At 33.6% G+C, this 15029-nt stretch overlaps 7 protein-coding genes across 7 annotated transcripts; 5 read left to right on the forward strand and 2 right to left on the reverse strand.

Annotated features, from left to right (window-relative positions):
• Positions 1 to 677: 677 nt before the first annotated feature.
• NAEGRDRAFT_33509 (uncharacterized protein) lies at positions 678 to 2048 on the forward strand (the record flags this gene model as incomplete). The annotated part of the gene is made up of 3 exons (XM_002677321.1): positions 678 to 1014; positions 1093 to 1362; positions 1426 to 2048. The coding sequence occupies 3 exons, from the start codon at positions 678 to 680 to the stop codon at positions 2046 to 2048; spliced, it is 1230 nt and encodes a 409-aa protein (XP_002677367.1).
• A 146-nt stretch (positions 2049 to 2194) lies between these two features.
• Positions 2195 to 4612, reverse strand: NAEGRDRAFT_49032 (uncharacterized protein; the record flags this gene model as incomplete). The annotated part of the gene is made up of 1 exon (XM_002677413.1): positions 2195 to 4612. One exon carries the CDS (start codon positions 4610 to 4612, stop codon positions 2195 to 2197), a length of 2418 nt encoding a protein of 805 aa, XP_002677459.1.
• Positions 4613 to 5583: 971 nt separating this feature from the next.
• On the forward strand, positions 5584 to 7404 carry NAEGRDRAFT_49033 (uncharacterized protein; the record flags this gene model as incomplete). Its single annotated transcript, XM_002677322.1, has 2 exons — positions 5584 to 5736; positions 6169 to 7404. The coding sequence occupies 2 exons, from the start codon at positions 5584 to 5586 to the stop codon at positions 7402 to 7404; spliced, it is 1389 nt and encodes a 462-aa protein (XP_002677368.1).
• Positions 7405 to 7514: 110 nt separating this feature from the next.
• On the forward strand, positions 7515 to 10088 carry NAEGRDRAFT_49034 (uncharacterized protein; the record flags this gene model as incomplete). Its single annotated transcript, XM_002677323.1, has 1 exon — positions 7515 to 10088. The coding sequence occupies one exon, from the start codon at positions 7515 to 7517 to the stop codon at positions 10086 to 10088; it is 2574 nt and encodes an 857-aa protein (XP_002677369.1).
• Positions 10089 to 10437: 349 nt separating this feature from the next.
• On the reverse strand, positions 10438 to 11187 carry NAEGRDRAFT_67507 (uncharacterized protein; the record flags this gene model as incomplete). The annotated part of the gene is made up of 1 exon (XM_002677414.1): positions 10438 to 11187. One exon carries the CDS (start codon positions 11185 to 11187, stop codon positions 10438 to 10440), a length of 750 nt encoding a protein of 249 aa, XP_002677460.1.
• A 282-nt stretch (positions 11188 to 11469) lies between these two features.
• On the forward strand, positions 11470 to 13863 carry NAEGRDRAFT_49036 (uncharacterized protein; the record flags this gene model as incomplete). The annotated part of the gene is made up of 1 exon (XM_002677324.1): positions 11470 to 13863. The coding sequence occupies one exon, from the start codon at positions 11470 to 11472 to the stop codon at positions 13861 to 13863; it is 2394 nt and encodes a 797-aa protein (XP_002677370.1).
• Positions 13864 to 13963: 100 nt separating this feature from the next.
• On the forward strand, positions 13964 to 15016 carry NAEGRDRAFT_67509 (uncharacterized protein; the record flags this gene model as incomplete). Its single annotated transcript, XM_002677325.1, has 1 exon — positions 13964 to 15016. The coding sequence occupies one exon, from the start codon at positions 13964 to 13966 to the stop codon at positions 15014 to 15016; it is 1053 nt and encodes a 350-aa protein (XP_002677371.1).
• Between the last annotated feature and the right edge of the window lie 13 nt (positions 15017 to 15029).

The following is a 15029-nucleotide window of genomic DNA, read 5'->3' on the forward strand; positions in this document are numbered from 1 at the left end:
GAGTATCAACAATCGTAAGTTGAAATGGAGGGAAAATCCATAAAATATTATTTTGGTCAATGGCCACACTTGAGCCTCAACTAGGCGTGCAGGTGGATACCACGAGATGATCTCTTGTTTCAGATGGCATTTCGGCTGTTTACAAAACGCCAGTTTTTTAGTGGCTATAAGAGGATCCACTCTCGATTGAGTTGTCAGGCTTGAGAGGAGTATTGAAAAATCCTTCAAAAAAAAACAAATAACGCTCAACCTTGAAAATTTGATACTTGAAAAAAGCTGGTAACTGTTCTGCTCAATCATTATCATTCAAGATATTCATACACAAAAACGCATCATCTCAGTTGAGAGAGTCTCTGGAATATTAATCATCAGAGAAGAAATATTTCATCTCAACATCATCATCGCACCATCAAACAAGAAGCCTTTGAAATATGAGCAAACAAAATAATCATGAAGAGGATCTTCAACAACCTTCCTCTAATTCCTCTTCAATAGAGAATTCAATACAATCATCATCGCCACAACAACAACAACAAGTTGCTACTTCGAATATTGCCACTCTAACAATAGAAGTTCATGAAAATCCAAGTGAAACTCAAGAAATAACAATCCCTCCAACAACAACAACAACAATAACCACTACCGACACAAATAACAACATCAATAATACAATTGGAATGTCTCGAATTGGCTCTATCAATGCCATCTCCACAATCAACACCAAACAACAACAACCAACATCCCCAACTACTAATATTGCCTCCCCCACAGTCGTCAAACCAATTGAAACAAAGGAATGGCAAGTAGACTTTTCCAAATTCCCCATTGTTGATACCGATAGAATGAAGCAATCATCAAAGAAAAAGTTGAGAAAGAAGGTTTCCCAATTCTATGAAAAACAAAATGAGCTTGTTGAAGGATATGCTGAATTATATACCAATACAGTGACTAAGGAATTTCTGAAGGATTCCGATGAAGAAGGAGAGGAAGGTGATTCCTTTTTAAAAGATACCAGTGCTGATGATGAAAAGAGAGAAGCAGCTGAGGCCCTTGAGAGGAAGGAGAGTAGATATGCTTCATTTTGTATCCAAGCCAGTTTTTGGGTCAATGTCTTGCTCTTATTCTTGAAAGTTTCTGCCAGTTTGCTTTCCTTGTCCCTTTCTGTTATTACATCAACCATTGACTCGATTTTGGATTTGGTCTCTGGACTCATTCTCTTCTATACAAACCTTTTGAAGAAAAAGAAGAGTGATCTTCACTTGTATCCAGCTGGTAAGGAAAGATTGGAACCATTAGGTTTTATCATCTTTGCCACCTGTATGTCAACAGCCAGTTTACAAATTATTAAGGAAGGTGTTGTTGGTATCATTACAGGTCTAGTTACTGGCGACCCGTATCTCCCAACAGATTCTCAAAACATTGTAGAATGGATTATGAAACCAGAGTTACTCAATGGAGAAATGGAATGGATGCTTGGTATCAAAATTCCTTCCACTTTCAAAATGGTATTTTACATTTATGGTCTTTTTGTATTGTTTATTGCTATTGTGTTGAAATCTGTCCTCTATGTTTTGTGTATCAGAGCTAAGGATTCTCCATCATGTGAAGCTTATGCCTTCGATCACAGAAATGATGTATTGAGCAATACCTTTTTAATTATATCTCTCTTTGTTTCTCAGTGGGTTTGGTGGTTGGATCCTTTTGGTGCTACTCTGTTATCCATTTATATTATTTATGGTTGGGTTGGTGAGTCGATGGAACATGTGACTAAATTAGTTGGTTTGACTGCCGAATCAGAGTTTATCAAAAAGTTGACCTTTATTGCTGTAAATCAGAGTGAAAAGATCATGAAGGTTGAAACTGTTACTGCCTGGTACAGTGGTATGAATATTATTGCTGAGATTCACGTTGTACTTCCACCTAACATGTCCCTTAGAGAAGCCCATAATATTGGTGAGGATTTGCAAATGAAGATAGAGTCTGTCCCAGAGGTGGAACGATGTTTCGTACATTTGGATTTCAATGATAACCATAAAATAAGTAAATAATTAGTTAATAAGAAGTGCTAAGCTTTTTGGAACGAAATGTTTTGGTTCTGATTTAAGTTGTTTCTCTAGCTGAAAGTGAAACTCTTCCACAACTTTCAAAAATTGTATCATTGTCAATGAAATAGTAGTAAAATTATGCTTTCTGTTTAAGTGTTATAATTTCCTCTTCCAACAATTTTATTTCTTTCCAATAGTTCTTTCACTTGTTTGTTTTTTTCAAATGTAATTTTATCCACTTCCTCAGCTAGTTGAGAGTAACTTTTCAATGGCATGATTTTCTTAAATTCTTCAATTTCATTGGTAATGTTCAATGTTAAATCTTTAATTTCACCTCGCAAGAATTTCAAAATATTCTCAATTATTAAAAGGTGTAAATAACAATTCAATATTTTGGTTGAATCTCTTTGAATCATTGTAATGATACATCTGATCAATAGTTCATTAATTCCAACTTCTGGATCGATAGAATGATTGATCAGTTTTTCAATTGCATAATGTAATTTCATTTCTCCTTCAGTTGTTGTTATTACAGTATAGAAATACTTTCCATATCCACTAAAGTATGGATAGCCATTATTGTACTTTGAAACATCTGGATCAGTTACAAATTTTTCATCCAGTTGTAATGGACAATTGGTCAGTAATTTCAAAAAAATACATCCCAAAGAGAAAATATCAGATGAAGTGGTTATTTGTCCAATATTGTGAGCTAATCTATCGTTATCACCATATTTAAACATGTTGTCAGTGTAATTGTCATGTGAAACCTCAGGAGACATGTAGGCATACTTTCCACGTGCAATTGTAATTGAGTGACCTATCTTAATAACTCTTGATGTTTCAAAATCAATAATTTTAAAAGTATCTCCAATTTTAACAATATTTTGCGGATCTAAATCTCTGTGAGCAATATTATGATCATGAATTGACTTGACTGATCTCAATACTTTGGTGAATATTTCAAACAATTCTATTAATTTGTCCTTGGTTAAGAAGGTGTCTCGATAAATGTCATTATTTCTGTAAATATAATGTGACAATGATTCCTCTCCAAGCTCCATCACTGAATACAAATGATTTTGAATAACAGCACATTCAAAACACTTGATCTTTCCTTCAATATCTGTTCTTTTCAATAAATTAATTGTGTAGTTGGTAGCAGCTTCAGAACCCTCTGGATCATATTTGAATTTCATGGCTCGTAAAGATTTTGTTTTTTTGTGAAATACTTTGAAAACGACGCCTTCTGCTCCATATCCTAAAACTGAAATAAAGTCATATTCCATTTTGAAATGAATATAGTAATAATTGAGTGCTTTGAAAATTTTTGCTAAATCTCCTCGTAATTCATTGTATTTACACAATATTTGTTTGTAATTCTCAAATGTTTGCTCACTTTCAAACCATTTAATGACAAAACTCATAATTTCCATAATTTCCTTTGTTGAATAAAAAGAGGTTTTGAAATTACTTGAAACATTTTCCACAACATTCTTCAAATCCTTCATGTCTGTTGTTTGGGAAGGATTATCTTTAAGAAAATTATCCAATCTGAAACAAAATAAATGAAAGTTAGCACTTTCTGAAATAGGAATATTGTTGGACAATTCTTCGTGGTTCATTTGTTTCAATATTTGGAAGGTGATTAATTTTTCAACAAGTAGTGGTGAATAGGTTTTTTGGTTGAAATAATTAAATAGTGCGCTTTTGGATTTTGGATTAAATAGTGAACTTAACTCAATAGCAAAATATAAATCCTTTTCTTCCAAATACTTTTTTGAGTATAGTTCAATAATATTTGTTGATAGCATTCTATGTAAATCAACACAATCCTCAATGCTTTTGGTAATAGAAGGAGAGAATTCTTTTGCAATCTTGGTATTGTGTTTGAATAGGGAGAAAATGAAAGGAATATCTCCTTTAAATGAGTTATCAACATGTTCAAGTACCAATCTATTTTGTTTAACAGCTTCCAATACTATTTCTCTATCTTTTTTAAATGATTCATCTGCACGTTGAAGTGCATTTCCATTTTGTTTAACAGCTTCCAATACAAATTCTCTATCCTTTTTAAAAGATTCGTCAACATATTCAAGTACCTTTCCATTTTGTTTAACAACATTCAAAACAAAATTTCTATCTTTTTTCAATGATTGATCAGCAAAGTCAAACAAAAATTCATGCAACACAACAACTTGCAATAAAAATTGTCTATCTTTTTTCAATGATTCATCCGCATATTTAAGTAACAGTCCATATTGAACTGCAGCATTCCAATCACTATCAGTTTCCTTTCCTTTAACAGCTTCCAATATTATCTCTCTATCTTTTCTAAGTGATTCATCAGCACATTGAAGTGCCAATCCATTTTGTTTAACAGCTTCCAATACAATTTCTCTATCTTTTTTGAATGATTCATCTGCATATGTAAGTAACAATCCATTTTGTTTAACAATATTCAATACAAATTCTCTATCTTTTGTACGCTTCAAAACTCCCAATACGATATCTTGTAGTTGTTGTTCTTGTTGTTCTGTATTATTGTTATCATTGCTAGCTATCATTGCGATTGCGATAATGGTACTTTAACGTTGTGGATTTTTTTTTAAGTAAAACGTGATTCTAAATTAATGTACTCATGAATGTCAATAATTTTACAAAATGTACTCGTCATTCTTGGGCACGGAATTGTTGTGAATCAGGAAAAGTTGAATAGAGCTACAGCTTGTTCCAAATCCTATCTCATATATAATTAAGGCAAATTTTAAAAATTGAAGCCAATAAATGAAGGAAAATTCCGAACAATGATATGGTTGCCCATCTTTCCATTTAGATCGACCAGTGATGATTTTACTGAAAATTGACTTTCATTATCCTAGTTCCATCCTAGTTACAAATTTATATTAATCCAATAATTAAAAATTCCACGAATTATTTTGATGATGTTAATATATTGTGATGGTTTCATTATTTGATGAATTGAAACCATGTTGAAAATCAACAAACTTCCGAATCATTGGTTTTCACTGCATGTTGATTCAGTTTTTGATAGTGTAAACATCAAATAATTATAGTTAATAAGAAGTGGCGTTTAGACCTTAATAAGGGAAAATTTGTAAAACAGCTGATCCTGGCAAACTTCAATGTATTCTGTTCCAAGTTTATTTGGCTCAAAGATGCTGTGTTTGAAATGAAATTACCATGAGTATTCAACAAACTGTAGGGGGTTTTCATGTATAAAATTCCCAGAGATATCACTCGACGCAAACTCAATTATAAATCAATTTTTAACGACAGTATCCAAATAGAAGTGGCTGCGCTTTGATATACATTAGCCATGGTTCCGATCTAAGGATCTGTCGAACTTTGGCTGTGGCTTGTGAAGAGTCAAAAGCAATTGTGGTGGTCAGATAGCCTTAATTGGTCAAATATTTGAATGAACTCCCCACGCCCAAAACAACAGAACACAACAACACAAACGGCAATATCACAACAAAAACAATAAAAATAAGAAGAACCCCAAACACAATTTAATATGAACCCGACACAACCGAGCAGCAATCCCAATCTCCTGCAGGTACAAGGCTCTGCAAACCATAATGTCAGTGGTGCTAGTTTAAGCTTTGATGATGTTGGTAGTCATCATAGCGGATTTGGAGGCATTGGTTTCAATGGAGAGTCAAGCCAGGTAGATCCCTCCGTTACACAAAAGAGTCGTTCTAGTTCCAATAATACGAATAATCCTTTGGTTATATTTGAGAGGAGTTTTTCGATATTCATCTCGGCGTTAAGGAATACTCTAGAATCAACAACATACATATATTCTGTTCTGCTGTATATTTGGATAATTTTGCAAACATTTTCTTTATCTTCCTATTATGAATACAGGTGGGGAAATATTGCAGGATGGATAATGAGAGGAATAGCAGCAATATGGACATTAGGGTTTGATTTTATGCCATATAATGTAAGTATATAGTGATTAGAGGTGTAATGATTAATATTGTGTTTCCTTAATGATTGTTACTACTCAATTTACTGGTTCTATTTTAACAACTTCATCAACCCTAAAATCCTTTTCATCCCAATGAATAATTATTAACTTGCAATCTCTCAACAGGGTCATATTGTTATAATATCTCTGTCTTTGGCCCTTAACATTGTAACATTATTAATGTTCTTATATTGCAAATCTGCGCTTGGAAATGGCAGTAAACATTGGGATAGACTAAAACGATACACAAGAAAGATGTGTGTCATTCATCTCGTATTTTCTGTTCCGATGATGTATTGCTATGGAGTGTTTTGGCACTGTGATTATACGACACTGAAATTGTTCGCCTTCTCTGAAGTTGAATGTTGGTCTCCTTCTAATAGTGGCCTTGCATCAATATCAATGTTGGGAGCATTAATGACTTTCATTATTACATTAATATCAAGTTTGGTTCTTGTAGATATCAATCCAGCAAGTAAGGGAATATTTGTGAGTTTTACTCCATTCTTTTTTGCTTCTCTAGTTGCTTCGAATACTCTTTTTGCATTCCTTCAACAAGCTATTCCTCCTTACATTTACTATGCTGTCCCATCATTATTTATTGTGAAACAGTTATTGTTGTGTGTAGCGCTTGTTCAGAGATATCCATTCTTTAGAAGAGTGGAAAATTCAGTCATGTTTGGGGTATTGGTAGGCTCTGGAATGTGGGCAGTAGCAAATCTGGTTGTCTTCTCTGTAAATAGTAATGTTCCTTCAATTGATCTGGAAACATCAGGACTTGCAATAATGGGTGTTGGTTTCTTGTTGCCCATCACTGGGATCGTTCTCGGTTTTGTTGGTATTGAAATTGCCACTCGTGTCATTGTTTCAAAAGTAAAACATGATCTCGATAACTTAATGAGCAGTCCTCAAGGTGAACTGGAAGAAATGAAGTATTCTCATTTATTTATTCAGTGGGCCATGAAAGATCATTCCCTTGCAGAGTACGTGCGGTATCTTATTAATGAAGTTTCTTCAACCAAGGTGGATCTCTCATTCATCGATTTGATAACGAGTGCTTGTTATATGCACTATTTGGTGGAAGATTTTCAAACCAGTGCACTCTTGTTGCTTAAAAGATCTGAAGAAATGTTTGATTCTGTTTGGTTCATTGACAGATTAGAACTCCAAATAAGAAAGAGAGAAATCACTAGCCACATTCATGCTGAAAGCGCTGAAGTGTCTGAGTACTTGACAAAAGTTGTAGCTAAACAAGACACAATTCTAATTCTCCAAAGATCATTCTGGAAAATTGTCCTATCAGAAGAAATATCTGAATTGGCGATGGAACAAGCAGGAAGAAAGATATGGTCAACTCTTTGAATGAATACAGATATATTCAAAAAAATTTAGAGCTCTATGGAACTCTTGATACTGAGAGGTTTGAATCCATTAAAGGAAGATTGGCTTGGTATGCCAGTATGATAAATGAAATGGTGAAAACAGTACAATCTAATTATTTCACAGATGAAATGAAAAATGATATGCTTGGAACTAAGAGTGAAGTGTTTCTTCCTTCTCTTTCTGCTGACGGTAGCTATACGTTCAGCACAAAGAATATGACATATTCAGAATTGATGCATTTGATCGGTTCTGTTACATCAGTATTAGCCAATAGTACTTTAGAAACTTTTAGGAATACCACAAACTTTGAGTACATCTTTTTGTGGAAGAACAGGTTACTCTTTATTGATTATTTCGAGGTCTTTTGCGATATTTTGACTGCAAGAAACTTTGAACATTTGAATGCATGGTCCAACATTATTATTGGTGTAATGTCAACCCTGATAGGTCTATTTACCATATATTTGATCGTGTTTTGGGTAATTGTTGGTGGCTATATGAAGGCATCATCCAAGCTATTCAAGCTTTACAAGTTTTTACCAAAGGATGAAGTAGGAAAGCTTTTCCATGAATTGGAGAAAAAGACAAGCCAGCTTAATCAAAGAATTGAGTTTAGAAAGTCCAATCTATTATCTCCTTCAAACGTTATGATCTACTTTTTGGCTTTAGTCTTCTTACTAACTTATATTTCAGTTGGATTGATATTTTTTGAGGCCCTTTACAACTCTGTTTACAACAGACAAGCAATTTCCAAAGTTCAACATGGTACAGAAATTACGCACGATTTGACCAAGATCACCTTTGGTTCATTCCAATCCTTATTTGATGATACTGATTATCTTCAATATACACACGATGAATTGTATGAATTTGCAAAGCGGTACAATACCATGGACGAGTACACTGATTTCAGATACGGAACAGAGGATGCAGGTTATTATAATTTAATTGGTATGACATCTTCTATAGATACACAAGTTGAGCACCGTGGAACAGATGCTAAATGCAAGAATTACACTTTGATTAATTTTGATATTTCACAAATAGAATGCATGAGCATGGATGAATTGATTAATGCAAATGCTTACTATTTAGCTAAACAAGTAGAAGATATTTACAAGAAGAAATATTCAGAAGAACAATTGTTGGCAACTTTTTGGAAGAATTACTTGGTATACATTCAGACAAGAAAAAAGAGTTGGGGAATCATGCTTGAATCTGTTGATTATTTCACCTCTAGAATTAATCAGAGAATAATAAGTGGTTTGGCTTGTGCCTTGCCTGCTCTGGTTGCTCTGTTAGCGTATATGGCTTTTAGGACTTATAGTAGAATTAATAAGGAAAGATCTCTCTTCTTATTAATGCTCTTCCAAGTTCCTTGTGATGTTCTAGATAATCTAGATCCAATCAAGAATTACATTTTTAATAGAAGCTTTGATTCTGGAAAGAAGAATAAGCAATTGTCATTGGATGGAAGAAGTGAGGTTAAGGCAGTTTGTGATGCTGCTGTGGATGGAATGATTCTTTGTACCTCTGTTGGTGTGATTGAAATCTTTAACACTGCCTCGGAAACAATGTTTGGATACAAGTCCACAGATGTACTTGGATTGTCTCTTACCAAACTGTTTGAAAAGGAAGGCAGAGAAAAGGTAGAGAATATTCTGGCCAGATTGAGACAATCTAATGAAACAATGGGAGAAACTCTAGAATTGGTTTGTTTAAGAAAAAATGACAGAAAGTTCCCAACAAGAGTTTCCTTATCAGTTAGTTTGCTAAGCACTTCCAATAACATGAAAAAATCTGTCATTACATGCTTTATCAAGGATATCACCACCGAATTGAAACACAATAATTTGATTAAGGAAGAAAAGATGAAGTCTGAAGCACTCTTGTTGAATATTCTCCCTGAACCAGTGGCCAATAGACTGAAGGCAGGTGAAACCAATATATATGAAAACTTTAAGGATGTTACCTGTTTCTTTAGCGACATTGTTGGTTTTACAACCATGTCATCAACCATGGAACCAAATCAAGTGGTTGCCATGTTGAACGAAATTGTCAATCAATTTGATATCCTTTGTGACTCGTATGATTTAGAAAAAATCAAAACTATTGGTGATGCATACTTTTGTTGTGGTGGTTTACACAATTGTATGCAAAGTGATCACCCTGAGAAAGTTGTTAGATTTGCCATTGATACATTGGGTGTCATTTATATTTACAATACTCAAAACAATACTACTGTGAATATTCGTGTTGGTGTACATACTGGCAGTGTAGTAGCTGGTGTTTTAGGTATAAAGAAGTTTGCTTATGATTTGTGGGGAGATGCTGTAAATACTGCCTCTCGTATGGAATCAACCGGTTTACCTGGTAGAGTTCAAATATCAAGAGACACTTATGAAAGAGTGCACGATTTGTTCGAATTTGATTTGAGAGAAATTGAAGTTAAAGGAAAAGGTAAAATGAAGACATATGTGGTAAAGGAAAAACATCATCAAAATCCAAACAAGGAATCTCCAGAAATTACCAGTACCACTATTCTAAGAAACAGACTGGGTGAATCAAGTTCTGCAGCAAATTTATTCCAAGCTCAACAAAATATTGACCATGAAAATTCAGTTCCAAATTTACTTCAATTAACCATTCCAGATAAATATTAACTCAAAATATTATTAATTTAAATACTAAAAATACAAGAATTTACTTTCCAAGTCTTTTGTTATCCTCTTCAATAAGTTCCTTATAATATCCCTCCCAATCAATTTTCATATTTCCTCCATATTCGGTTGCCAATTGATCAGCATCAACATAGTTCAACAAATCTTGTTGCTTGTTCACCATGACGTACTTGGCTTTGAGTTCTGTAGATAAAAAGGCGCTGAGGAAAGCCCAAATAATATTAATAGTCCAAGGAGCATTCATAATCAAGACTCTACCCAATCTTTCAGGATAGTAAAAACCCAAATCATCAAAAATATCTTTCTGTAATAATTGTTAAAAGTCTCTCCCCTAGCTAACACTTACCATTCTTTTAACCAAGGACAATGAAATTGCAGAAACATCAACAATCCAATTCATTTGGAATGCTGTTCCTTTAAATTCTCTTCTTCTGAAATTTCTTTCATGCAAGTAAACCAAATGACGGAACTTGAGCTGTTTGTTTTCCTCGGAATTATCCAACAAATCCTTGTTTGTCCACATATAGAAAATAGGCATATCATTTTGACAAATACCTTGATCAATCATCATATTAGAAGTACATGTTGTGTTAGTAAATTCTTCCATTCTAATCTCCTCTGGTTTATAAACAGCTCTCCAATTAACCATTTTCACAATCAATCGAGTAGCTTCATCCAATTTCCATTCAAACCCTCTGGAATATCTGAAAAAGGCAAAATTATCCAAAGTCAGCTCTCTCAGCTCATTCCACTTATCGGCATCAATTTGTAATTCATTCTTTTCATTCTTTACCAACTCTGGAATATTCTCCAAAACATTTATACCCATAAATCTCTTTACAATCTCATCACCATCCTTCACAATCACACGGATCACCATCATCATCAAATTATGAATAAATTTTAATTTTTCATCATTCATCACCGGAGAAACATAAGTTGGATGAAGATCGCACATTTCCTTCAGTGTTGGTAAGTCAACAAGAGTTACTAGTTGTTGATCAGCAGCAGCAGATGATGATGATGATGAATTTACTGCCTGATCAGAACATAAAGATGACGAAGGAACAAGTCGCAACATTTTTTAAAGTTTTTTTTTGAAATTTTTTTGTTTTTTTGAAAATTGATGAAGGAAAATTGCAAAGGAGAATTTTTGTTTTCAGGTGAAGGAAAGAATTGATGATTATTGTGGGAAAGGAATGGGTTGGAGAGGATGGGATGGTTCTAATTGTGAGTTTGGAGTGGTGGCAACGTGATGGAAGGGAAGGAATAAAGTCCTTTCTTATGACTTGTCAAAGAAAAGATTCGAATAAATATTCGATAGAGAGACAGCACTAATACGGACACAAAAAAGCTCAAAAAAATGTCTCAAGAAGATCAAGAGGTTATCGTGATTGTAGAAGACCAAGAACAACAGAAAGATTCTCTTCCTTTCGATCAAGCAAGAATAGAACAAACTAAACTATTCGGAACTAATCAAACTAATTCCTTGTTTCCAACCAATGATCAACCAAAAACAAGATTCGTCCTCTCCATTGATGGTGGAGGTGTCAGAGGAACCCTCGCAGGTTCAATCCTTGCCACTCTCGAAAAGGAAGTCATCCAAGAAATTGCCAAACATTTTGCAGAGCTAGGAGAAAAACCACCAACCAATAACTTTAGTTTAACTTCATGTTTCGATTTGGTAGTCGGTACATCAACAGGTGGAATCATTGCATTAGGTGCTGGTATTTCTAATAATGGAGGACCTTTCGATTTTAAATTTTCTGCCTCTGATTTGGGAGATTTATATACGAATAATAGTTCACAGATATTTAGTAAGGAATTTAAACATGGAAAATTGAGAGAATTTTTGATTTCTTCGAGATATGATCCAACTGGATTGGAAATTGTCATGGAAAAGTATTTTGGAAAGGCCAAGTTGAGTGATTTGGTTATTCCAGTGATGGTAACTTCATATGATTTAAATAGACAAGAATTGGTTGTGTTTGATAGTGAAATGGCTAAACCTAAAGGAGAATTGACTATGAGACAGTTACCTTCTGATTATTATTTGAAAGATATTGCACTTGCCACTTCAGCAGCTCCAACTTTCTTTCCAATTAGAACGATTGAGTCAATTACAGATCCAAGTGATAAACATGATTATATTGATGCTGCAGTAACTGCTAATAATCCAACCATGTTGGCTTATTTGAAAGCAAAGAAAATGTATCCAGGCGATTCCATTAATATTGTTTCATTGGGTTGTGGTTATGAAGGTATTGATAGACCTTCATTGGAAGGAAAGATTGAATGGGCCAAGACAATTTCCTCTCTCATGATTCAAGGAGCATCTAATTTGACTGAATATTTAATGCAACAAATGGTAGATTTGTCACCTTTGGATAAATATTGGAGAATTGATGTGAAATTGGATCAGGCAGCTTTAGATTTGACATCTGAAGATTATTTGAAGAGTTTAAAGATATTGGGATCAAGTTTGAGAACCAACGATGGTAATGCCTATAAGAATATTAGAGATACCATTATTGACTTTTATAGAAGTAAGAGTTTTTATACTTGTTTCAAGTTGATTGAAAAAGTTGAAAGTCAATTGATGAGTCCAAAGTACAGAAAGAATGATCAGGTTAGAATTGACCTTTCAGATGTTGGATTGACTCCAATTGCATTATGGGAAGTGGTTCACTATTTGAAAAATCAAGTTGACTATGAAAAAATTTACAAAATTGATTTGAGTGGACAAACTATAACTGTTGAAATATTAGAACAATTGCTCCATTTGAGAACTGAAGAAGCTCCTGAAAAATTGAAAAAGAAACATTGTTCTGTTGAGAAACTAACTGTCAAGACTCAAATCTTGGAAGAGAAATGTTTAATTCACAAATTAATCATGAGAGATTGTCAATTGAGTGGTCAAGTCCTTGCATGGCTTGTCAATAAGAGTAAATTGTTTGATGTCTTGGATTTGGGAGGAAGTGTCAAATTGAGTGAATGTGATTCTGGATTTTTGGATTCTCTCTGTCAATTGTCTGAAAGAGGAAATGTCATTCTAGAAGGAAAGGCCTATTGGGTGATTGGTAATCATTACAGATACTTTGAGAAATTCGATCATTGCAGAAAATCTTACAAGAAAGGAAGTGAATTAGGCGATGTTGATTGTGAATATTTGGATTGCTTAATGGGATATTTCACAGATAATTTACAAGATCGAAATGAGCAACTTCATCAAATATTGAAGAATAGAAATGAAAGAGTTGGATATTTACTTGGCTTGGCAATTGAACAACGAAACCTTTCGAATAATGAACAAGCTCAACAATCAAGAAGTTCAATCGATTCTCCATCAAGTAGCTCACCATCCAGTTCATCTCCTATGAAAATTCCACAAGAAAACGATCCACTACCACCTGAATTTGTCGAATATGAAATTGAGAATCATCATGCCCTATGTGTCGATTGGTATGTCCGAGTTTCTCAATCCATATCCACAAAAGATTCTTCACAACCATGGATTGATAAGGCAAAACTTCGACTTTCAAAAGGAAAGACACTTCTTCCAGCTGCATCCAGTCTTGGCTTGGTGTTGTATCCACAAGGTGCAAATACCACAATTGGAGAAGCTATTCTTTCAAAAAAGGAAAGAAAAGATCAGCAAAAAAAGGAAAAACAAGAAGAAAAGGAAAGAGAAAAAGAAAGAAAACGATTGGAAAAAATGGAAAAGAAGGAATTAAAGCAAAAGATGAAGAATCAATAGTTGAATAGCTAGTGTAATTGTAAATAAATGTCAGAACATGATGGAACTGCAAGTTTTAAATCGCATTTCAAAGAAAGTAGACGAAACTTGGAACAAAAAAATGTCTGCATTCGAATTACCAGACGATATTTGGTTAGAAATTATTTCATTCCTAGATTCTCACGATATTATCAAAAATTGTTTTTTAATTTCAAAACAATTTTTGGGTATTATAAAAAGTTATTCGAAACTTTCCATACGAGTGAAAGCACCTTTGCATGGAACAATTAATATTTTATTAGAAACCTTGTTGAAATCATTTTCCGGGAGAAACTTGACGAAACTTGATCTGAGAAGAAATTTTATTCATGCAAAATTGGCAGAACATTTAGGGAATTTGCACCAATTGACCGATTTAAATGTTGACGATTCTTTTATTGTAGAACCTGCAATTGATTCTATTCGCTACTTGACTAAACTGTCAACACTTTCGATCAATTCTAATAATTTAAAAACAAAGGAATTGAAAATTATCAAGGAAATGAAACAATTAACAGTTCTATCGATTGCAAAGAATTCAATGCAATCTGGAGGTGCTAAATTATTACGAAACCTTTCCAATTTGACTATTCTAAATATTTCGAATAATCGAATTGGAAATGAAGGATGGAAATATTTATGTTCAATGAAACAATTAACCAAACTAAACATTTCTGGTACTAACATTTCTTCTGAAGGAATTTCATACCTAACCAACTTTCCAAATTTAACAGAATTGAACTTTTCTGGAAATACCAGTTTGAGATTTTCTCAAAAAGTACAAGAACAATTGAGTGAATTGAAATATTTAACGAAACTTGTCATCAATTACATCCATCCTATTCCAATTGATGACCTTCAATATATTCACAAATTAGAGAAACTCACCAGTCTTTCTCTCAAATCTAATTTCATGTACGATGCGTCAGCAATTCACATTTCAAAGTGTGAGAAATTAACCTATTTGGATGTTGCAATTAATAATTTGAGTGATGCTGCAGCAGAAGCATTTTCTCATCTACCAAATTTGAAATATTTGAATATTTCTGAAAATTATCTTTCCAAAAAAGGAGTCGAGCTATTACGTAACATGCCCCAGTTGACCAGTTTGATTTATGAAAGCGAATTGTTATGAATTTAAATATTAT

This window comes from Naegleria gruberi (genome assembly GCF_000004985.1).
Source record: "Naegleria gruberi genomic scaffold NAEGRscaffold_23, whole genome shotgun sequence".
Classification (NCBI taxonomy): domain Eukaryota; phylum Heterolobosea; class Eutetramitea; order Acrasida; family Naegleriidae; genus Naegleria; species Naegleria gruberi.